Source organism: Phragmites australis, chromosome 6 (assembly GCF_958298935.1).
Source record: "Phragmites australis chromosome 6, lpPhrAust1.1, whole genome shotgun sequence".
Taxonomy (NCBI): domain Eukaryota; kingdom Viridiplantae; phylum Streptophyta; class Magnoliopsida; order Poales; family Poaceae; genus Phragmites; species Phragmites australis.
Window position 1 is genome coordinate 18,439,650 of NC_084926.1, and position 24,334 is coordinate 18,463,983.

Here is a 24,334-nt window from a genome sequence, read left to right on the forward strand (position 1 = left end):
CTGAACCTGCACAGACGACACAATACTATATGACAACCAGACTAGTACTGCGCCAACAGCTTGTGGTGTCGTCATCACGTACAACAGCAAGTTGTCACTGCAGTGCTGGTAGCCATGGGTATGGTGCCGCGACAGCGGCAGCGGCTCGTCGACGGTGGCAGGTCATGACACAAGTCTTATCCGGGTTCTCATGAAGTTAGGATGCGGTAGTAGAGAGATATATCTTGAGCTCTTGGAACACTGCTTCGGCTATTCGGTCCACTTGAAACCCTCATGTTTCTTGAGTAGGTTAAAGAAGGGCAATCCTTTCTAACCTAGCCGCGAGATGAAGTGGCAATACATCCAATCAGCTTTTGGACCTCCTTCATTGTGCTTGGAGAGTGTATGTCTTTGATAGATTTGATCTTCTCAGAGTTTGCTTCAATACCTTTGACTAGATACTAGGAAACCTAGTAATTTTCCTGAGGCTATCCCAAAGATGCACTTCTCGGGATTGAGCATCATGCGTACCCTTCTAAGGTTCCCAATGGTTTCGCGTAAGTCCTCAAGTAAATCAATTATCTTCTTTCTTTTCACGACTATGCCGTCCACATATGCTTCGAGGTTCCTCTTGATTTGCAAGTTAAACCCAGTTTGAATTGTTCAATGGAAAGTAAAACTGACACCTTTTAAACTGAAAGACATTTTTACATAATAGTACACTCTGGATGGCATGATGAAGGATGTATTCTCTTCATCTTTGTTACACATGCTGATCTGATGGTAACTAGAGTCTGCATCTAAAAAGCATAGTAACTCACACCCGGAAGACAAGTCGATCAATCCTCGGGAGTGGAAAGGGGTCTTTTGGGCACACCTTGTTCAAGTTTGTAAAATCCACAGATATTTTCCATTTGTCATTGGCCTTCTTCACCATCATTGGATTCGATAGCCAATCAAGATGAAACACTTCTCTTGTGAATCCTGCTTGCAATAGCTTGGTTACTTCTTGGATAGTTTTCTTGCGGTCTTCCATGAATCGTTAACGCTTCTGCTTTACCAGCTACACATCAAGTCGAACTTCTAGCCTATGCTCGATCACCTTCCTTGGGATTCTAGCCATATCAGAAGGTTTCCAAGGGAACACATATGCATTTGCTAGGAGGAAGGTGACGAGCGCGAATTCCTATTTTCATCCATCACTAAACAGATCCAAATAGTCTTGGATGGCTCATCCCAATTGAGTGGAATAGTTTTGACATTATCATTGGGCTTGGGGCGACCTTGGGTATTGAATGTTTAAGGGAGCCCTGTTACACGACATTAACATCATCCAAAGGCATATCCTTGACCATATCTAGACTCTGTTTATCGCATTTTATGGCCATTTACTTGTCTCCATTCACCATGATTACACCTTTAGGGCCGTTCACCATGATTACACCTTTAGGGCCGAGCATCTTCATATACTAGTATACATAGTGGGTTCCCACCATGAGTTTTGCTGGTGCTAGTCAACCAAGGATTGCATTGTATACTATTTTGAAGTTAGCCACATAAAAGTGACCTTCTCCGTTCAAAAAATATTAGGCTTTGAAGGGATCAGTGACGTCGTAGGGGGGGTGAATTAGGACATATAAAACTAACCAGCTCCAAAAACTTCACAAGATAAACTTATATCAATTTCTATCTAAATGTGTTTTAGGTTCACGAAAACCAAGTGATAGTTTAGCTCAATTTAGAGGGGAATCCTTGGGTTTTTGCCTTGAAGGTATCTAGTGTGTCTACTCTACCGTTCAAAGGTTTGCAACCTATAGCCAATCCTAGCAAGCTACTCTATGAATGTAAACATGCAAGGATAGATTGCAAGAAGTAAATGCAAAAACGTAAAGATAGTAGAGAGAGCAAACTCGACACAAGATATTTTTATCCCATTGTATCGATGGCATAAACGTCACCCCTAGTCCACGTTGGAGTAGTCACTTAGGCTATAACTCCCGGATGGCATCCGATCATGACCCTTGAGCCACCAATGTCTCAAGTAGGTTGAGCCACCAAGCCACCAAGGCAAGACATCACCATAAGCCTATCTTCCGGTCACTTGCCGCCGTCTTCACCTTGGAACTTGAACCACCAAGGAAAAGGTCTCCATGTCCCCGTACAAGAGCCTTGCTGCTGCTCCACACCAAGTCGAGGGTCAACAAGTATGAGCCACCAAGGCTCACGGTGTCGGCGAGTCACCAAGACTCCAAGGTGCTGGCGTATCACTTGATATAATGTAGAATCACTCCTTGATTCCTCTCTCTAGGTAGTAACACCTAGCAACAACTCTCTCTAGGTCTATTAGAACTAATCACTCCTTAATCATGTGCTTAATTATCTTGGATGATCACTTTAAGTACTTTGGTGATTTGGATGTCTTCTTAAGTATCTATGAGCTTTCTTGAACTTCAACACACTCAAATGACCAAGTGGGGGAGGTATTTATAGCATCAACCTCACGAACTAGCTGTTGCTTCAACAACACTATCATACTTTGAACACTAAATGATCCGGTGTCAATAATAGTACCAACACCGGACCATTCGGTGTGTACAACAGTATAAACTAGCCGTTGGAACTCCACTCAAATCCATTTGTGAACACCAGATGTTCTGGTATATTTTTTAGCTCCATCACTGGACTATCCGGTGTGTAGACTTGAGCTTGACCGAGCCACTTCTCAGCATTGTTCATTGTCCGGTGTGTATACTTCTGATCACCAGACCATCCGGTGTGTACAACTTCTCACATCTTTAAAAATCTTCTGGAAAATCCTTCGATGAAGCCTCTGGTGTATTATTCTCTTCATCGCTAGACAATCTGATGAGTTCAAAGCTCTTCTGCACTGAAAAACTTTCTCCTAGAAAATGCTTTGGTGTGTATTTCTCCTTAACACCGGATCATTCAGTATGTTGAGCTATAAAACCTCTTTTGAGACAAAATGCTCCGGTGTGTATAACCTTTAGAGCACTGGACCATCTTGTGTGTTCTGCTGAAATGCATCTTCTGAGTAAAAACACTCCGATGTACAAATGTTTGAACAACGGACCATCCGGTGAGGTCATCTTGCCTAAGACTTCTCCAATTCAATCAATCTTTGCCCCGACTGTGATGACTTTTCATGTATTGCATCCATGAGATCTACTAAAGTATATACTTGACAACCATGTTAGTCCTATTAACTATGTTATCATTAATCACCAAAATTGCATACGTGCCCTAAAAGAGCCATGTCCACTACAGGTTTCCCGAAAGTTACTGGGAGCATTATTTGTCCCAAAGGGGCAGAGGAGGAACCATGTATGATTCCATGGAATAACCTTTTTACTGGCTCAATCTTCGTCCTAGGTATCTGCATGGCATCTAGAGTATCGACAAAAAGAATATTTAAGGAACTTCCACCGCTAATAAGTACATATCTAACCTTGAAGTTGTTGATCGTAGGTCTGACCACAATTTAGAACCTCCATGGGTTGGCGATGAACTTAGTAGGGCAATTTCCCTGATCAAAAGTAACCGCGACATCTGACCACTTAGTCACTCTGGGGATAAGGGTGATGGTTGCACAAGCCTCTCTCTCCATGCTTTTGTATGCCCACTTGGAGCTGTATGATGAGGATCCTCTGAAGATATGGTTGACTTTGTGATCCGTCCCTTGGAAAAGCTACTCATCTTCTTCAGAGCTATCATTGTGTTGTTGTCCAATCTTTTGATTGGAAACAACATCGACATGCTCCCCTCTGGTGTGCATCTCGAGTTCCTTCAAGAAAACTTGACAACTGGCTAAGTCTTCAGTTTCTGACTTGTTTATAGGGCACCATCTCTTGCCCTTTTGGGGTCCTCCTTCCCTCTTTTGGAATGCGATTGCCATGACCTCAGTTGACCCTCCTTTCTTTTTTTATTTGCTTGGTTTCCTTTCTGATTGTTCTTCCTTTTTTGGCACCTTTATACCACTCTGGGTCATTCCCTACCTAGGAGAACTTGTTGCCCTTGTTGATGGAGCACTGCCATCCAATTATTTCAGCTGCTTTGAAACAATTGTTGGCCAATTTAAAGAGTTCTCAAACTGTCTTCGGTTGTTTTATGGCTAGATCTTTAGACATCCTCCGGTCACGTACTCACTAATCATTGACTTATCGAAGATATCATGGATTGTATTACGAACGGACACAAACCTCTTGACAAAGTTGCGCAGACTTTCGGTGTCGTCATAGTGAAGATGCCATAGATTATCCTTCATGCCATGTCGGTCATAGGTTCCTTGGAAATTTACGATGAACTTATTATACAGGTTTGACCACGAATAGATCGAGCCTTCAAGTAGGTTAATGAGCCATGACCTAGTCGGTCTCGAAAGTACCATGGGTAGATAGTCTGCCGTGACCTTCTCATCTCCTCCAGCTGCTTGGATGGCACTATTGTAGATTTGAAGAAACTCATCATAGTTAGTGCTTCCATCATATCTCTCTTGTACGCTAAACTTGAACCTAGGATGCCAGTGGACATCACAAAGTCTTATTGAGAATGCTTGGCAACCGATGACCACACTGTATGGTCTCCGATATCTTAGGGAGGACTCCCACCATTGGATGCTGAGTCATGGTTATTAGAGATAGAACTGAATTCTACCGACGACTTGCCACTCCTCTTTGTGCACCTACATCGGGCATCAAGCTTATGGCGTAAGTCTTGCTTATCTTGATTCCCGGGCAATGCAGATTGCCATGACCGGTTCCCACACCCTTCTGTATGGGCTGGCCTGTGTTGATCCCATCAATTTTGGGTCCTGGAACGAGAAGTCGATGACTTAGATGTAGTTGTAAAGCTCTTAATCACATGTGAGGATTCAACCAAGAGTTGGGCATCATATGTGTGATCACCCATGCCGCATAACCATGTGAGGACTGTGGGCGAATCTCCAATTTCTGAGGGAGGACGACTAAGTAAAGTCCTGACACTATGCATATGGATTGCAGCACTGGACTTAAACTTGTGATCTCTGTCGCCTCCAGCCCTCGAGTTGAACAATATTTGCTAAAGAGGGGTAACCTCTCTATCATGAGAATTTTGTGCACCATCACAATCTTCTCTTTCCCTGCTGCATTGCAGTAGACGACTAATCCTCCTCTTTGCCTTGTGGATCGGAGGGTTCATCTCTAATTGTGTTGACACTATAGCTGTGAGAGTTATTCGAGTAGTCATCTTCTTTAGAGAGATCAAATGCCTCGAAGGCACACTCTCCCTTCATCATCTCCAGATCTGATCCGGATGTTGCTCAGCGGATGGTAATATTGGAAGCTAGAGTGGTGGTCAATATGAGCCACGCTCTGTACGGTCATGGGAACGATTGTCTTGACTTTCATTTCCAACACCCAATAGTTGGAAGTCAAAATCTGGTCCTCAAAGGCTCAATCGATTTGTCGAGGTTTGAATCAATAAAGGTTCTAAAATTATCATAGGACCCATCATCAGAGAAATCAGATCAAGGAGACACGATGCAGGTAGTTGATGATGACGCCACTGTGATCCTTATAGATGGCGCCAACTGTCGAAGGTTGGTAAATCAATATACGAAAATATTTATAAATCTGGAGATACATGGGCCTTCAATTAATTGATTCTAAGGAGCTTAATGAACACGAGGTTTAGATAGGTTAATGCCCCCTTACGGTAATAGCCCTGCGTCCTTGTTGTTTCTTTCGGCTTATATTATCTCAAGAATCACATAGTATAATGGAGTGTATCTAGATCTATTTTTAGGCTACTCGGTGAGTTCTTCCATGTGGTTCATCTTATGCAGGATTGCGTTGTCGCGCTCTCGTAGGGTATGACTTGCATTGAAAAATGATAGATTGGATCAGATACATTAAATGTGCTCCCTGACCCTCCTTATATAGCCTTGGCAGGGTAGTCGTATCTCGCATGGAGTCTTACCTTCTAAATATTTGAGAGATATTTTTCTTGTAGTACTCAATAGATCTTTGGAAATAGATTTTTGGCTTATTTTATCTCATGGCAATTATAGCTATACCGTGTGGGTGTATCATCCTTGATTTAATGGGTATTTCATTCTTAGATCCTATTATTATATTAGATAATACCCATAATTATTAATTATCCAATCCTCAAAAGTAAGCACAACACACAAAAATTTAACGGCGTGAACTTGTATGTGGTCATTAATTCTTTTAATGACTATACACCAACACAAAAATGAGGTCATTAAAAACTTTTGACACCACATATGGACTATTAACAACCACGTTTCATGTTCTTAATATTAATTTCTCAAGTTTCAGAACTTTCAGTATACTCCATCTGTTCAAAAATAGTATACTTTTTTTTAAAAAGTCAAATTTTATGTACTTTAACTAATATTTAGTCAAATTATAAGAATATCTAATGTATAAAAAGTATACAACTAGATTCACAATTCAAAATGATTTTATACTGTATAGTTTTTGTAGCTATAAATGATACATTTTGTGAGAAAATTTTAGTCAAAATCTAACTTCAAAGACCGAGTTTAAAAGAAATACGTTTATTATTTTTAAACGGAGGGAGTATAAGGTATGCAATTGATTGAAAATTAACACTAGATATGACGCATCACGGATGCGAGAAAAGCTACATGCGTTTCATCATAAAGGTCCAAAACCACCATTAATTGTCCAAGAAGGCAATTAGAATAAAAACAAAGTTAATAGAAAACGACTATGCATGACTCTATCAAATGGTGCTGCGATTAGCTAACCTTATTCACATAATTAAGTAGTGGTAGAGAAAGGCTTTTTAGAAAAAACCACGCTTTTGTTTTCCTCGATGGACATATGTCTTGCTCGACAACTATCAAGTAAAAGAACGACTACAGAGGAAATAGTAAATGGGCATATCGAGTTACATGGACTACTAATCAAAACTGAAAGTCGAAGGAGGTCGGACACTTTTATTTCCTCGGATCAATACTACAAAGCTTCAAGAACATAAAATAACACGAGGGCTTTATTGAACGTTCTTTACTTGATGAGGTTGGTGATGGCAACGCAAATGACTCCTATCTTCACAGTGTACGAGCTGTACTGCGTGAGCGGCGACGGGATCGCAGCCTTGGCAAAGATGTCATCTCACTGGTGCGCCGGAGAGATGGCAAGCCCGACCTGTTCCTTCCCCGCAGCGTAATAATGGTCGTTTTTTCTGTCGTGTGCGCCCGGCGGAATGCGAAATATAATCCACGTCGTTGAACAGCTTCCCTCGTCTTGCCTTTGCGTCCCAACGCCTCCCTTGTCTTTGCGTCCATGCCCGGCTTGGTCAGCCGGGCCTTAATGTCAGCGACAGCGTCCTCAGCGTTGCCCGCGCCGACCTCGTCGCCACCTTGGCGAGACTCCAGATATCCACATCAGGGTTGTCGCGGTGCTTGCTCAGCTCCAACACGCAAAAGTCATAGTTGACGCGAGTGCCGCCTTTCACGTCGTCACCACAGTTGCGTCGACGCCCCTCAGCCCGAGAAGGACGACGAGGGACGATGCGGCGAGAAGCTAGGCAAGCGTCAATGGCCTTATTTCTTTTTTAAACAAAGGAAGTACAACTTAACCATTTTATAAATATAAGTACTCGTGCTGAGTGGACAAGTTTCTCCATAAGGACTTAACCAACTCAGTTATGGCCTCATTTCTTGATGTGTTAGAATACAAATAGGCGCAGTATTGAGTGATCCACGTGTCTAGCTCCTTGGTAGAGATTCTAAGGCTCGGCTTCAATGTAGAAGGCGCAGGTGAGGCGATTGTTGCTGAAGAGCCCTTCGATGGTTGTCTAGATGGCGAAGACAGTGGTGTTCAACTGTAGAATGATGCCAAAGACTTCTTTCAAGACCGTGGCGTACAACCAATTGACGGTGCTATGATCATTCATAAGCCACTGGGGATTGGCATGATCAGATGCTAGGATGGAGACGGCGTGATCACGGAGGCCGAATTCGCCAACATTCACACATCTAATTCTTACTTGCAATAATATATGTAATTAATTGCAAATCGATAGGATATGTATCTAGAGTTCAGACTTGAGACACAGTAAAATGAGCACATCCAGAACATGGAGTACCACATGAAGCAAGCAATTGAAACTCAACATTAAAGGAGGTGATCACTTTTATTTTATCCAATAAGTACTACCAGATTTAAGAGCAAAATTCGGTAGCTATCCTTCACTTGATCGATGAGGTTGGTGATAGCCGTGCAGATGAATCCTATCTGCAGAGTGTACCAGCTGTGCGCCAGAGCGGTGATGGAATGACAGCCTTCACGAATGTGTTGTCTCGTACTTAAGTGCCAGAGAGACAGCTAGCCCCACCTCCTCCTTCCTTGTTGTGCAGTTGGGGTTGTTGATTCAGTCGTATGCTTCCAACAATGATAACCTATGTCGTCGTACAGCTTCTGGCATTGCACCAACGCCTCCCTTGGCAAACGTGGCCAGCTTAGTTAACATGACCTTGATGTCGGCGACAGAAATCTCAGCGTTGCCAGCACCGACCTCCACTGATACCTTGGACAGACCCCAAAAGTGGAAACTACACATATACGTCAGTGTAGCCATTAGTCCTAACATCGTGTTGGAAATAATGAACAAAATCAATAAGTCGGTAGATAAGTCGTAGGGTAAAAGTATATAGTGCTTGTATTGTTGCTTGAGTAGGGCCTTGAATACGTAATCATAGGTCTCATCTGGTTTATCTCTGATAAGATCCTAGTTTACAAGTCTAGGGTTAAGGAATCCTGTTGGGGCACCAGATTTTTTGACTACTTGTATCTCCATTCTAGACAAGAAAGAAGTTCGACATAAATTTATTGATATTACAAGTCTATATACATAAGATACTTACAGTGTCTAGCATTCCCTAGAGAAATGTCGAGGGCGTCTTGGTTGAACAAGTCATGCAAGTTGTTGAATTCTGACTAGAATATTTTGTCGCTTTTTGTGAAAATGTTCCTTTTTGGTAGTAAATCCTTATTGAGCCATGTACCATTGATGTAAGATCCACAACTGAAATGTAAGGGTTTCTAACCGATATGGGGGAGCATCGACTTCCCCATCTCAAACCGCACTCTCTTGTGACACTAACTTGGATGGGGGAGCAACAGATTTCCCATCTTGTCTTTCTCCTTGGACTGCCCTCTTCATGTCAGGCTTCTCTCTGTAGCCTTTCCTCTTTTGCCCATATTTTTGAAAAATGCTTCTCAAGAGAGATTACACTTCTCTCATGACTCTTAGAGGTGGTAGTGACTTCTGAGATCACTACGTGAAAAAAACTCAAAAGTGACAGGTCATAATTGTCATGAGTGATGGGTACCGTACCCGTCACCCTCACTGATGACAAGTCATAAGTGACGGGTAAGAACCTGTCACTAATGATGTCATTGGTGACGGGTCAAAACTTGACACGTCACTTATTGAGGTCATAAGTGACGGGTCATAATTGTGACCCATCACTTATGACTGACGAATGTTTTTTCTGTTTTTTGACAAAAAAAAAAGTCAAAAAAATATTTTTTCACCCGAGAGCTACCTTAATACAGGACCCATCGCATATATTCAATCCACATCATTTTCAAACATATTTTGGTCTTTGCATTTCATGAGACTCAAACCCGCGCCCAGAGTCTCGCGCGTAACTCCCTTACCACCTCAGCTATCACGTGCTTATAATAGAAACCGGATATGCTATCCTTTTAACCTTTATGACCGAAGGTCATAGGTGACGGGTCATAATTGTGACCCGTCATTTATGATAGGTGATGAGTCACAGTTATGACCCGTCACCAATGACGTTTTACCTGAAATGTTGACTCGGAGTACTTTTAGTAAAAAGGGCATAACTGTTGCATACAGACTCCGATTTTGACATTTTTTTGACTCTACGGATATCTACAACGTCGGCGATTTTTTTGAGGCAAAAAACAGCTTGGAAGATTGAGTTCTTGTCCTCGGAAGTTTAGCACCGTTTTTGAAACACGGGTTTATGTCCATAGCCGCCACCCCTTACATCAAACTTGAGAAAAATTATACAATAATTCCCATTCTAGTGCTGCTGAGGTGAGAATTTTTTTTTTAGCATCATATACATATATATATATATATATATATATATATATATTCTTGAGGCTGTATATTATATATATACACACCCCTGACAAATAGAGAAAATAACATATAATACACATATATATGAGTATATATTTATACTACTATACATATATATACACACACATGGTATAAACCAGGAGCACATGCACTTTTGCACCACATAAAATTATAACTCTATATATCGATCATGTACATCTATAAAAATAACCATAACTGTTGTGTATATATCTACATAAACCTAAGTATATGAATATCTAGGGGTATATATATACATACAATACATGAAATGATAGCTCTATGTATTGATCAAGTTATTAGTGATGGGTCAAATTGTGACCCGTCACTAATGACTGGTTAGGATGATCCGTCACTGATGACTAATGACTTGATCAATACATAGAGCTATCATTTCATGTATTGTATGTATATATATACCCCTAGATATTCATATACTTAGGTTTATTCATAAGTGATGGATCAAGTTGTGACCCGTCACCAATGACTGGCTAGGATGACTCGTCACTTATGAGTCGTAATAGGTGACAGATCACAACTACAACCCGTCACTTATGATAATCATAAGTGACGGGTCACAAATATGATCAGTCACTTTTATCATCAATGACGGGTCATATTATGACCCGTCATTCATTTCGTGTCTCTTTTATTTATTTTTCACGTAGCGAATGGTAGTGACTTCTAAGATGCTATCGACTTCTAAGGTGGTGGCAACTTTTGAGGTGCTAGTGGAGGAGTTACACCGAACAGTGACTACTGCAGGGCATCTACTGGTGGAGGAGTTGGACGTAGCAGCAACGATGACTACATGATGCCTTTTGATGAGGACATCACTCTTTCGGATACACACACACACACCGAATATTCCTCCAACAATAGGTCCATTGACACGAGCTCGTGCACGTCAACTAAATCATGAGGTGAGCTCGTTCCTTAGTGTTCCTTTATATTTTGATAAGGATGGGATGCTACTGAATAATTATGATGTATTGTTACTTAGGAACACGGGAGAAGAACAGCAAGGGCGCCCAAGCCAAGGTGGAGGTCCAATCAAGTTCGAGTCCGTTTCGGAGTCCAGGACTAGCCCGCACTAAAATCGTCGCCCAGGACGCATACGGACTCCGTTTTCGACGTTCTACACATGGTTGGAAAGCTAAGGAGATAAGATTTCCAACGGGATTGGTCCCATGTCCAAGTTCTTTCTAAGTCAACAGGAATAGTCGAAACAAGTGGACGTCCAGAATCTGTCAGGGTGCTGCGCCACCATCTTTTGGGCCGTTGGGCTGTGTAACGTGTTGGAGTCCATTAGGGACGCATCCAGGGGTCCTTGGCCGACCCTAGTCTTTTATATACAGTAGCCGCCGCCCTAATTAGGGTTGGGTTTTGCTTAGATATTGATCTACACACAGATTGTGAGATTTTCGCTCTTGTTCCGGACCGACTAGGCCGCCGCAAGTGTTTGTGTAACCCCAACTTCGAGTGCTTGAATTCTATTCACAATATTTCAGATTGCATCTTCTACGTTCTTGCTTGTGTTCTCGGTACGCTTGCAGGGATTGAGCCTTCTTGGAGAGGTCAACCGCGCGACACGGTTGATAACCATCGGAGCTGTGGTGTAGTGATTGCAAGGGAGACGATCTGTTCGGGTCGAAGCCTTTGGATTATCAACATCGAGTTCTCCACCCACCGACTTATCGCTACCTATCGGAAGATCAGGCCAACATTGCTCATCACCTTTTGGTGGAGAGAACGACTCTGGAGGGTCTAAGATGATGTAATGCTTGCGCCACAGGTTAAAATTGTTGAGGGCACGTCCTAGAGTAGTTGCTAAGCATTGTCTACGGGGATCACCGGCTTAATGTCAACAAAGATGTCATGCACCATGTCCACTTGGACCTTGGAATAGCCTGGTGGTAACATGCAGGTGTGCATAACCTGTCCTTCCATGCATGCATTAGTCATTCCCACAGCCGCCTCTACTATTATTTTCATTTGGCATGTGTAGCTTGCACGGTGTAGTTATCATGATGTCACACTACTATAGATACTCTCATTAGTATCAGTTTAAAATTGTTATCAATAGTGGATTTTGAACCGACATTGATTACTCAACACTAATAGTCTGTGACTATCAGTGTCGGGTATGGAACGAGCACTAAAAATCACAATTAGTGCACTAATTTCCCGCCCTTCTCAAAATGTGACGGTTGCCACTAATACCGTGGTATTTTCAAATTTTAGCCGTTGCTGGCAATAGTATACGGTATATTTATAGATATACGTATATAAATTTAATGTACGAGACGTCAAGTTTTATCGCAGCATGTATACACAAGCACATATAAATTTTATTTTTAAACACCAAGTCTCTTCACAGTATATATACGCATACATGTGAGATTTCATTACAACAATGAAAAAGAGTTTAAGGTTTCTTGCTAATCGAAGGTTCTAAACTCTACCTTTTCTTATTGGATGAAGGTAACGAGAGAGAGGAGCCAAATTCATAGAACTCGCTGGTTGGACTGATGACTTGTTCATTGATGAACCCGATACGTTGTTCTTGAAGTGCGTTGATTTCAATGGTCATGAGTCGATCTCTGGACAGCACGAGGAGCTGCAATTTCAAGAATTGAAGAAATCAATCCTTATGAACACGTGTCGTACCTGAAAATTAGTCATCAAGATGTACTCCCTCCTTCCCATATTATAGGGCGTATGAAGCTAAGAAGCCAGCAGTAGTGAATGCCGCCATTTCTAAAGAGCTGCATGTGAGCCGTTGCTGCATGCTTTAGTTAATGCTGCATGCTGCATGGCGTCTATACGTAAGCCTGCGTGTACTCACCGCTTGTTTCCTCGTCCAGAACTCATTTCAGCCATTTCCACGGTTCCATAGCCATGGACGACCTCGCCACTGACGCCAAGGACACCTTCGATGGCGCCCAGGATGACCTCGCCATGGACGATTCCGTTGACCTCGCCTAGTTCTGTGTCCCTCTTGTCGCGCACCTCGACGACGCCCAGGACAGCAACCGTGACGACCCCCTCGTATCACAAGTCATCGGCTCCTTCGACGGCACCTACGACGGCCTCCTCGTCTCGCAACTCGACGGCGACCTGGATTGCAACCTCGACTCGCTACTGGCCGGCGACCACGACGGCGCCCACAACGGCGCCCACGACGGCCTACTCATCTCGCTAGTAGACGGCGCCCACGACGGCCTACTCATCCTGCTAGTAGATGACGCCCAGGACAGCCTCCTATGCTCGCAAGTCAACGACTCCTTCTACGGTGCCCACAACGGCGTCGTCATCTCGCACCTCCACGGCAACCAGAATTGCATACTCGTCTCGCTAGTCGACGGCTTCTTCGACGGCGGCCACGCCGGCGCAGTCATCGCGCACCAAGACGGTGCCTACGACGGCGTAGAATGAGAGCACCAGGACTACTCCCATGAAGCCACCCACGATTAGCTCAACGAGCTCAACGACGAGGATTTCTCTGAGTGGCTGTCCGGCACGGGAGGTGGCTGCTATCGCTGCTCGCTTGAAGGCCCTTGCGCACGTTGCCATCCACGTTGCCGTCGGTTGACACGTGCTCTCGTTGCAAACGCGTTCACAGCGAGTACACCATCAGCGCTTGGATATACGGATACGACAACTTTGATTGTAGGGTGATGCTCCGAGACGAAGGCGCTCTGGAAGCATGGCGTGTCCCGGAATCGTTGTGGAAAAGCGCAGAAGGCTCGGTCGATGTCGATGTCATGGCACCGGATACCGTCGGTGATGCTTGATAACATTAACACCATTACAAAACTCAATCATGGTCAGGTTACAATTGGAAAAACAGATTTAGCAATAGTACATCTAAGAGACAAATTGTAACGCTTCGCTCACAATTTCTGCCTCGCATTGTAACCTAACCGGAAGAACACCATTCCTCTCCAATGCTTCCTTCTTCAAATGTGGGATTTTATAATGTTGTCCCCCCTTTTGCCGTAGTATCTCTCTCATGCAAGCTTGGTGAGTTAGGAAAATACGGTTACTCCTATCAATTGGATACTTGTCGTAGGCTTTGGTTACCTTGGCGACAATGTCTTCAACACTATTGGGAGAGGACTTTTGAAACATGGCCTGGATGGCCGCAAAATAACCAAGGTCGAGCACATTGAGATCGGGGGAGTTGGCCGGTTGGCACATCAACCTTATGTCAAAACCATATACCGTTGCTGCACTACAAAACTCAACGTCATCTACTGCAACATGCGTCTTAGCATTGTCCTGCTGGATGAAAATAGGGGTACCAAGATCATCTGCTGGCCATCTCTATTTGATCACTGGCAAGACATAGTTCTGGGGATACGCACGGCTATGATCCTTAGTAACTGAATTCATTGCCTTGGTTACCAAGGTACCGATAGGCCTGTTTACACTACTCCTCTTGGCAGGCACTACCTCCGTAAATGGCCATATTCCAATCTTTCCGGAAAATGTGATATTACCTTCTTGGTCATATCTAGGTCTTCCAACTGCACAGACGAACATCACTTTCTCTATGAAATTCTTGTTCTTCGTGACCCTCTCTGGTCTATCTTCGTCAATCTTCAAATAGTACTTCTGACATTTTTGGGTCCTATAGAACCACTTCTCGTCGATGTGCACAATGTTATGCAAATTGAGGAACATTGGCTCGTGAGGAATGCTTACTAGGTCTAGCATCGAAAGGCAAAAACAAACACGACCTTTTTTGTTCTCATCCGTTAAAGAAGATTTTATGTCGTTCATGTGCCTTCTAAATTTCCCCTCTTTCAACCGCCTAAATAACGTGCTCTTTGAAACACCCAGTTCTGTAGCTAGGTCATGCAGAGTTGTTCGCTTACTCAAAGGAACATCTCTGTTAGCCTCTTCATTGAAGGCAACTCTTTTGCGGCCACAATTCTTTGGCTTCTCCGATCGGATCTTTATTTGGTATAACCCAATCTTAGATCAATCTAACGAGCGCCGGTCAATTGATCGAACAAGATGTCAATGTGAGGAAGGGGATATTTATTTTTGATGTGACTGTGTTGAGAGGACGATAATCAACGCACATCATCAGGGTGTCATCCTTCTTCTTGAAAAAGATAGCCGGACATCGGCTAGGTGAGGAGCTCGGATGAATGAAATCCTTCTCAAGTAATTCCTTCAATTGTTTCTTCAACTCCATTAATTCATTGGGAGGCATTCGATAGGGCCTTTTTGATACCGGGGTCATTTCGGTTACGAGTTTGATACTAAATTTAACATCCCAGTCAGGCAGCATCCCCGACAATTCCTCTGGAAAAATATTCGGGTACTTGCACACCACAGGGATACCCCAGAGGTTCGTTGTTGCGACACCCTCCAAAGCATAAAGATGGGGACCACTCTCCCCAAGGTGAAGGGGAATTTGCACACCATTTGGATTTTTGAGAGAAATAATACTCGACGCTCAATCTATAAGGGCATTATATTGGGTCCCAGAGTCAATGTCGTCACATCTCCCGGCTTTAGGAAGCGGCATTCCCGCACAAAGTGCCTGACACGCCCACAATTGTAGCATGGGCCTCTGGGACCACCAGTCACACTCTCTTGGGATCTTGCAGGCCTTGGAGTCTATCCTTGCGATGAAGAGTACAAACATCTCACCACCCAGATACGTCGTGGAGTAGCCGAAGTCGCCATATGTGATGGGGGAGGTTGATTTCCCGTACACAGATGTCGATAGCTTCCGCCCCCAGAAGGTAACAAAACCCTTTTATGTTTCTTCTCCTCCTGATAGTTTTTCAACTTGTGTTCGATGGTGAGGGAGGTACTCACCAACTTGTCAAAGTCGACAAACTCGTGAGCCAATAGACGGTCTTGCATCTTGGTGGAGAGACCATTCACAAAGCAATCTTGCTTCCTCGCATCTGTACTTATTTCTTTCGCCGCATATTGTGCCAAGTGGTTGAACACTTGCACATACCCAATGACGGATTTGTCTTCCTGCTTCAAGTCCAAAAATTCCTGCTGCTTGATATCCATCACACCCTTGGGGATGTGGTAGTCGCGGAATTCTTGGTGGAACTCCGCTCAAGAGACACGATGATTGACAGCGTGCATGGCGAGGTAGTTGGTCCACCATGCACCGACCGCGCCTTAGAGCTGATGTGCAACAAGGAGGGCCTTCTCATGGTCCTCGTACCGAAGGAGAGCAAGCTTTTGTTAGCCAAAAGAATTTGTTATCCATTCAAATCATGAGGCTTTAAAGTACTTAAAGGGCCAAGCTAAACTAAACCGTATACATGCCAAGTGTGTTGAGTTCATAGAAACTTTCCCATATGTTGTGATATATAAGAAAGGTAAGGATAACCTTGTGGCTGATGTTTTGTCTCGTAAAAATATCTTGTTGAATCAGCTAGAGGTGAAGGTGCCTGACCTAGAGAGTCTAAAAGATTTGTGTAGAGGAGACTCTGAATTTTCAGAACCATATGCGCAATGTAAAAATGGGAAAGGATGGGAGAAATATCACTTGCATAATGGGTTCTTGTTTCGAGCTAACAAGTTGGATGTTTAAAATTCTTCGGTTAGACTCTTGAGCCGCTAGCTAACCATTTCTATTGGCCAAAGATGAGAAGAGATGTTGAGAGATTCGTGCAGCACTGCGTCACATGCCACAGAGCTAAGTCAAAACTGAAGCCCCATGATTTATATATTCCACTTCTAGTTCCAAGTGCTCCTTGGGAGGACATTAGTATGTATTTTGTGTTGAGATTACCTAGAACTAAGAGGGGAAGAGATTCAGTTTTTGTTGTTATTGATAGATTTTCATAGATGGCGTATTTTATATCGTGTCATAAAAGTAATGATGCTTCCCATATAGTAAACCTGTTTTTCAAGGAAATTATAAGATTACATGGGACGCCGAAGACAATTGTTTCAGATCGTGACATGAAATTTTTTAGCTACTTTTGGAAGACATTGTGAGCAAAACTTGGAACAAAGTTGTTGTTTTCCACAACATGTCACGTGCAAATGGATGGACACACTGAGGTGGTGAATAGAGCACTTTCAATGTTGTTGCAAACGATGATCAAGAAGAACTTGAAAGAGTTCCACTCGGCCACAGAGTGGGAAGATGAGATAAGGTTTGAGGACTTTGAAAATATTTGGCGAGCTGAATGCATGGACCCGAGCCAAAATCAGATTGGCTTGAAATTTTGGATCCAGCATGGGCATCACCACCTATTTGAATTAAAAACTCACAGTGACGGTATTACTGTCGGTTTATAACTAGAGCCGACAATGATACTTGACTATCACTGCTGGTTTTTATAAACAACCGGTAATGATTCTATTGATTCTATTTAAACCGGTAATGATGAGTCGATAAATATGATCGTTTCTGCAGTATGTTTACCTGCATCAGGGCTAGCTATCATGCTGCTTGCCCAGCTCTAACACGCACAAGTCTGCGGGCTGCCGTGCACGTCGTCACCACCGTAGCGTCTACGCTATGGAGAACATGGATGGCGACGGTGGACAATGCGGTAAGAATGCTAGTTGTTGTCTTGTTGAACGCCTCATTTTTTCTACTAGTAGTAGTTCTTGAGGCAAAAGTAGAGTTGTTGAGAGAAAAGTAGGCAGACCAGGTGTGACTCGAGAGTACTTGTAGACAAGGCAGCATGTGGTTTGCCATATCTTGCATTGAAAGCTATGCATTTATGCATACTAAATCATACTCCCCCCGTACATCTATACAAGCCCACATTTTTGTGGCTTTTAGATACCAATGAGTAACATTATGGACAATATTGATCTTGCTTAGACTTACGTATGCATGCGCTGCTAACGCCTCTTTTCCCTGCTTGCATGGCTGTGCACCAATCGCTGGGGAAGAAAAGCAGTGCTTTGGAATAGCAAGAACTAAATGCAATGCGCATGCCGGGGGTAAACAGTGGCATACTTGTGTAGTTGTGCTTTGAAATCTGAGTACACCTAGTAAAGTTGGACATCCAAAAAAAGACGCCCTTTATAGATGGACGGAGGGAGTATCAGATTTGCTAAAATGCAATGACATGCTTTCTTCTAAAAGAATATTGTCATATCCTATATTGAACGCTATTCATTTATACCAAATCTTACGAGATTCACTAAAATGCAATGACACGAATTCTTCTAAAAGGAAAGGTAATTAAAAACTAGTTTTCAAGCGTACATCTATTAGACGGATAGTACAGACACTGCGACGGTCGTCGGATTGCTTAGGTCGCTTCTCCACACGGACGCCCGTTCAAGCCATCAAGAAGACGGGTCCATGCTAGCCTTATCCCTTCACATACCATATTCAACTTAGGAGATAAGCACACTGACCTCGCCTTAGAGCTGGGATTTTGGACCGTGCTTTTTGAGCCGGCCCAAAGCTCGGCATGGCCCGGTCCAGCTTAAGCTCAACCCGGCACGAGCACTGATGGGTCGGGCTGATTCGGTCCGATTTATGGACTAGGCCGGGCTTTGATATGGGGTCCAATGGGTGGTCCGGCCCGGTAAAAAAATGGGTTCGCGCCCTCACGTGCCCTCCAGTACGGTGGAGTGTGGCGGTGCTGGACCCGTGCCAGCTCGGCCCGACAAGGCCCATCGTGCATCCGTGCTAGGTCTGGGCCTAGCTGAAGGTGGTTTGGGCCAGTCCGGCCCGGCCCAAATAGTTTCTCGGGCCATCCTAGCACGGCTAAGGTGAAAAATTTCAGAATAAGCACAAAAATGAAAATCACAATCGGAAATCGAAAAACTTGCAAGGGAACCAATAGAGAGAAACTAGAAGGATGTGAATACAAGGATGAGAAGAACAAAAAACTTTATTACTTCTGAAAGTTAACTCTATTTTAAGCAGATTACAAATATTTTTTGTCACAAAACTCTCACCTAATATATAGACTAAATACTCATCTTTCTCTCATCAAAACACTAGTACAAGGCTCTCATGTAGATAGCTTAATAGACTCAAGTGGCTATTTCAACCTCTCCCATAGCCATACCTCTTTATTTATAGGCCTAGATTCCTTGACCTCTAAGTTCTCTAGCTTTGTCTCAAAATACCTTTCTGTTATAGTACACTCCATCTATCACTGATGGTATTCTGGTTTATTTTCTCTTCCATCCATCGGATGACCGTGACGTCTTCATAACTTAGCTTCACCTCGACACAAGCTTCGCAATGATGCCACGTGCATTCCACTCTTCCATAGTTTTGAGACCAAACCGCGAAACCGTCCTACACGCTTCTCAAAGCGTGACTCATTGTAGCTTGCTTTAACCCCAAGCAAGGATCTCGATGCCAACACATATACTCCATCTTATGATCTTGACCGTCGGTAAGTCTTTCCCGCTTTCGATCCCTCAGGCGCCTTGTCACTTGCACCGGCATCCCCTTCACTTGATTTTGTCAACATGTCATCTTCATTATTCCTTTCAAGTTTTGTATGACGTCCATGTGCACAACTAGGACCATTCTTGACTTCGTCCAACCTCCTCGATCATCCCATTATCGGTCGCCAAGCCGCATCTATCACCTGCACAACTTTAGACAAGCAAACACATTTCTCCAATTTCATTATAAATTAGTACATAATCAAAATTCTCAGTTAAAGCACATCTCAGAGAAATCATGAATGCCGGATGGTCTAACGCGCACACTTCTAGAGCGTCGGACCATCCGGCATGTGCAAACCATCAAATTAGCAACTTCTGTAACCTCTCTTATTAAGTATTCCGGTGTATTCTTCGGTGTACACACTTTTTATTACACTTACTAGCTAAATAGGATGGTACTACTATAGCTTTCGTTTAGATTGTTTGAGAAATACGAGATACTCCATCGTTCTGTTCACACGTCACGACGAAGGAGATGAACAACCAACAGTCGTTTGATTTGGAGGAGTACTGGATCGAATGACCGATCAATCGTTATCGATGACCCCACTCATGTATGTAGCTTGAGCCTGAAGCTCAACGTGCATCAACAACCACAATGCTACATCAGAAAAGGATGTTCCTCTTATGAAAATTCTCCCACACCTGTCGGAGTCATGTAGCCAAGTCAATCAGTGCTGCGTGCGAACGATAATATTTAACATTTGATCTCTTCAAAGTAAACACAGCGTGGGTTGATTAAAGCATCGATTAGTTCACAGGAGCGACCTAGTCACCACAAATTAACAGCGCCCGGCCAGGCCATGCCTCCTAATTACACCACCGCGGGAGACTGCGAGAGCTCAAGAAAGATGATTCTTGCACTGATCATCATTGTAGTCTTTTCGGCACGGCCGGCGGCGACGGCGATGCAGCCGAGCGAGACGTGCCAGCGGCGGTGCGGCGACATCGAGATCCCGTATCCGTTCGGCATCGGCCCCGGGTGCCACCTCGAGACGGGGGACTGGACGTTCGTGCTCAGCTGCAACCGCACAGCGGACGGGCGGCTCCGCGTGTTCAATTACGAGATCGAGGTGCTGGACATGTCCGTGCGTCTCGGGCAGCTTCGCATCTGGAACAGCATCAACCCGTGGTGCTACAACGGCACGACGCGGGCGATGAACAACCAGAGCAACTGGGAGTACAACATGTCCATCACCAACTACCGCATCAACGACGCGCAGAACCGGTTCACAGTCATCGGGTGCAACTCGCTAGCCTACATCAGCTCGCTCAACGACGCCACGGACACGTACATGACGGGGTGCATGGCCATGTGCCCCGGCGTCGGGCGGCTGAAGAACGGCTCCTGCGCCGGCGTCGGGTGCTGCCAGACGGCCATCCCCAGCGACCTCAACGCGTACGATGTCTCCTTCGAGGAGAAGTTCAACACCTCCAGGATCGCCAACTTCAGCCCCTGCAGCTACGCCGTGCTCGTCGAGGCCGCCGCCTTCGACTTCCGCACCACGTACGTCACCACCGACGAGTTCATGTCCGCCAACGGCGAGCAGGTGCCGCTCGTCCTCGACTGGGCCATCGGGAACCAGACGTGCGAGGAGGCCAAGCGGAACGCGTCGGCCTACGCCTGCGTCAGCAGCAACAGCGAGTGCGTCGACTCCAAGTACGGACGGGGACGGGGCTACCTGTGCAACTGCTCCGCCGGATACGAGGGCAACCCCTACCTGCTCAACGGCTGCCAAGGTGAACTCTCTCTTCCTACCACTACGTCATTGTTTGCCGCGTCAAAGCAAGCAAACTACATGCAGATGTGCCCATACATACGGGCATACGGCTAAGTAAACGTTTTTTGCTTGTGGTTTTGCAGATATTAACGAGTGCGAACACGAAAGATTGAACTACCCATGCTCTGTTCCTGGCACTTGCACCAACACTGTTGGATCATTCTACTGCTCATGCCCTGACAAGATGACGGGCAACGCTTACAATGGAACGTGTGAGGAGAACAAATCCCAAAATAGTTGGCAGATCGCCATTGGTAAGCACATATCTCCATCTTCTTGTTTCTTGTGAACTCCATGCAAGCTGAACTATCCAATCCAATCAGTCTTTATGCATACTTAGCATTTCTTATTTCCATCGCTTGCTGCAGGTGTTAGCAGTGGCGTTGTCGTACTGATCCTCACGGCGTCCTGCCTTTACATGATCCACGAGAAGAGGAGGTTCGCCAAGATCAAAACAGAGTACTTCAAGCAGCACGGTGGCCTCCTGCTCTTCGAGGAGATGAAGTCGAGGCAGGGGCTGTCCTTCACGCTCTTCACCCAAGAGGAGCTCGAAGTGGCGACGAACAGGTTCGACGAGCGCAACGTGATCGGGAAGGGCGGGAACGGCACCGTGTACAGGGGCACCACCAAGGACGGCGAGACGGTGGCGATCAAGAAGAGCAGGCTGGCCAACGAGCGGCAGAAGACGGAGTTCGGCAAGGAGATGCTCATCCTGTCCCAGATCAACCACCGGAACATCGTCAAGCTCTACGGCTGCTGCCTCGAGGTGGAGGTCCCGATGCTGGTGTACAAGTACATCCCCAACGGCACCCTGTACAGGCTTATCCACGGCCGGCGCGACCACGACGACGGGCCGCGAATCCCGTTCTCGCTCCGCCTCAAGATCGCGCACCAGACCGCGGAGGCGCTCGCCTACCTCTACTCCTGGGCTTCCCCTCCGATTATCCACGGCGACGTGAAGACGTCCAACATACTCCTCGATGAGGACTACACCGCCATGGTCACCGACTTCGGCGCCTCGACTGTGGCGCCGACGGACGAAGCCCAGCTCGTCACGTTCGTGCAGGGCACCTGCGGGTACCTGGACCCCGAGTACATGAGGACGTGCAAGCTGACGGACAAGAGCGACGTGTACAGTTTCGGCGTGGTCCTGCTGGAGCTCCTGACGTGCAGGAAGGCGCTGAACCTCGAGGGGCTCGAGGAGGAGAAGTACCTCTCGTCGCAGTTCCTCCTGGTGCTCGGGGATGGTAGGCTCGAGGAGATACTGGACGAGCAGCTGAAGAGCGAGCAGAGCTTGGAGCTGCTCGAGCAGGTCGCGGAGCTGGCGAAGCAGTGCCTGGAGATGGCCAGCGACAAGAGGCCATCGATGAGACAAGTCGCGGAAGAGCTCGATAAGCTGAGCAGACTGTCCCAGCATCCCTGGGGGCGACAGAACTCCGAGGAGATCTTGGCCTTGCTTGGTGGATCGCCGACCACGACCTCTGAAGTTGAACATAGTAGTACTAGGAATATTAGTTCTACTGATACGGCGTACATAGGGATTACATCTCCACGTTAGTGGTACAATTTTTGTATGCATGAGCTAGACACCAGTACTTCGTATGCATTGCCTGTTGAGTGTTTGTGCAGTTATGCACACAGAGATATTACACGGCAGGAACGTTATATTCCGTCGTCTGCACACGGTGAAATGGGAAAGAAACCAATGTTGGATATGTCGTCCCTATTTTTTTTAATCTAAGTATGCATGGTCCCAGAATTTCGGAATTAAACATGGGAGGCAAACTTATCTATTTCTAAGGAGAACGCTAGCAAATGATACCGTCCATGCATCCCGATCCTGTTGGACGCAACGCTCCCTCTTTACGCGTCAAGTTTCTTCTACGCATGCGAGCCCTAGACTCCTAGCTGATGCTGACGAAACTCCGGCCGTAGCCACCCGTGTCGGCTCCGCCGTATCCATAAGCCGGGCTAGGTCGTAGCTGTACCGCAGAGTGTAGCTAGAACCGTACGGCACGGCCATGTGCAGCGGCTCAGGAGGCGCCGGCACCCGCGGTCTCGAGGGTCTCGAGGCGGGGGAATAGGCGGCTCGGTCTCCTCGTTGGAGTGGAACAGGAACCTGATATGCACGCCATCGTCGAAGCTTTTGTCCTTGTCCGAGTGAAAATATATGTGGCCACCGTCATTGTCATCGACCTGCTTGGCGTTGGGAACCGTCAGGAGATGGCGTACTCGTGGAGTCGCTGTGGGCGTCAGGGAGGGCGTAGCAGTGGCAGATGGACTCGGCCAGCAGACCGGTCGAGGCAGAGCGCGATGGGTGCCTCCTCGCGCTGCAGCGGCTTGGAATGCCCTACGGCAGTAGTTGGCCGAGCAGAGATCTCGGCACGCCGGGAGTGCATCGCCGGACGTCACGGGCAGCGGGCAAATCTCGTCCCCTAGGCTCAGTAGATGTAGAGAGGCGTTGTATTCCCGCCGCCGCAGCTGTGGGGGTTTACCAGCAACACCATATGCATAAAAATAGAAATTTTTGTCTTCCGTGTTTAATTCCGGAATTCGCGGCCATGCATGCTTAGAGGAAAAAATTTCAGTATGCCTTCCTTTTGATCTAGCGATCTCGTGAGGCCGAATTCACACACTGTTAAATCCCATGATCAGTGCCATAAAACCTCTATGCCAGTATAGTAACAGCGTGTTTGGTTCACGTCGCGTGACGATCCAGAGTCATCCAATCCAAAATCCGAAGCTAACCGCGCCGTTTGGTTTGCTTCGCCGGACTGACTCGTCCGTCACTGGCTCGTCTTTCCCAAGCTAACCCGCGAGCACGTATCTGCGACCACCGCCTGCTGCTCGCCGCAGCGCCGCTCGCCACCCGCGGAGGCAAGCCGCCACGCTCGCTGCTCACTCCAAGTCACGGAGGACGGGGTCATCCGATTAAATACGAAGAA

General features: G+C 45.6%; 1 protein-coding gene across 1 annotated transcript; it reads left to right on the top strand.

Annotated features, from left to right (window-relative positions):
- The first annotated feature begins 20,347 nt into the window (after positions 1 to 20,347).
- On the top strand, positions 20,348 to 23,086 carry LOC133922025 (putative wall-associated receptor kinase-like 16). The gene is made up of 3 exons (XM_062367177.1): positions 20,348 to 21,348; positions 21,473 to 21,643; positions 21,758 to 23,086. The coding sequence occupies exons 1-3, from the start codon at positions 20,412 to 20,414 to the stop codon at positions 22,945 to 22,947; spliced, it is 2,298 nt and encodes a 765-aa protein (XP_062223161.1). The 5' UTR covers positions 20,348 to 20,411; the 3' UTR covers positions 22,948 to 23,086.
- The last annotated feature ends 1,248 nt before the right edge of the window (positions 23,087 to 24,334 follow it).

Coding starts and splice junctions, on each gene's coding strand:
- LOC133922025 (XM_062367177.1), top strand. CDS start 20,412: ATGCCTCCTAATTACACCACCGCGGGAGACTGCGAGAGCTCAAGAAAG. Junction 21,349..21,472: donor CCTGCTCAACGGCTGCCAAG/GTGAACTCTCTC, acceptor GTGGTTTTGCAG/ATATTAACGAGTGCGAACAC. Junction 21,644..21,757: donor TAGTTGGCAGATCGCCATTG/GTAAGCACATAT, acceptor CGCTTGCTGCAG/GTGTTAGCAGTGGCGTTGTC.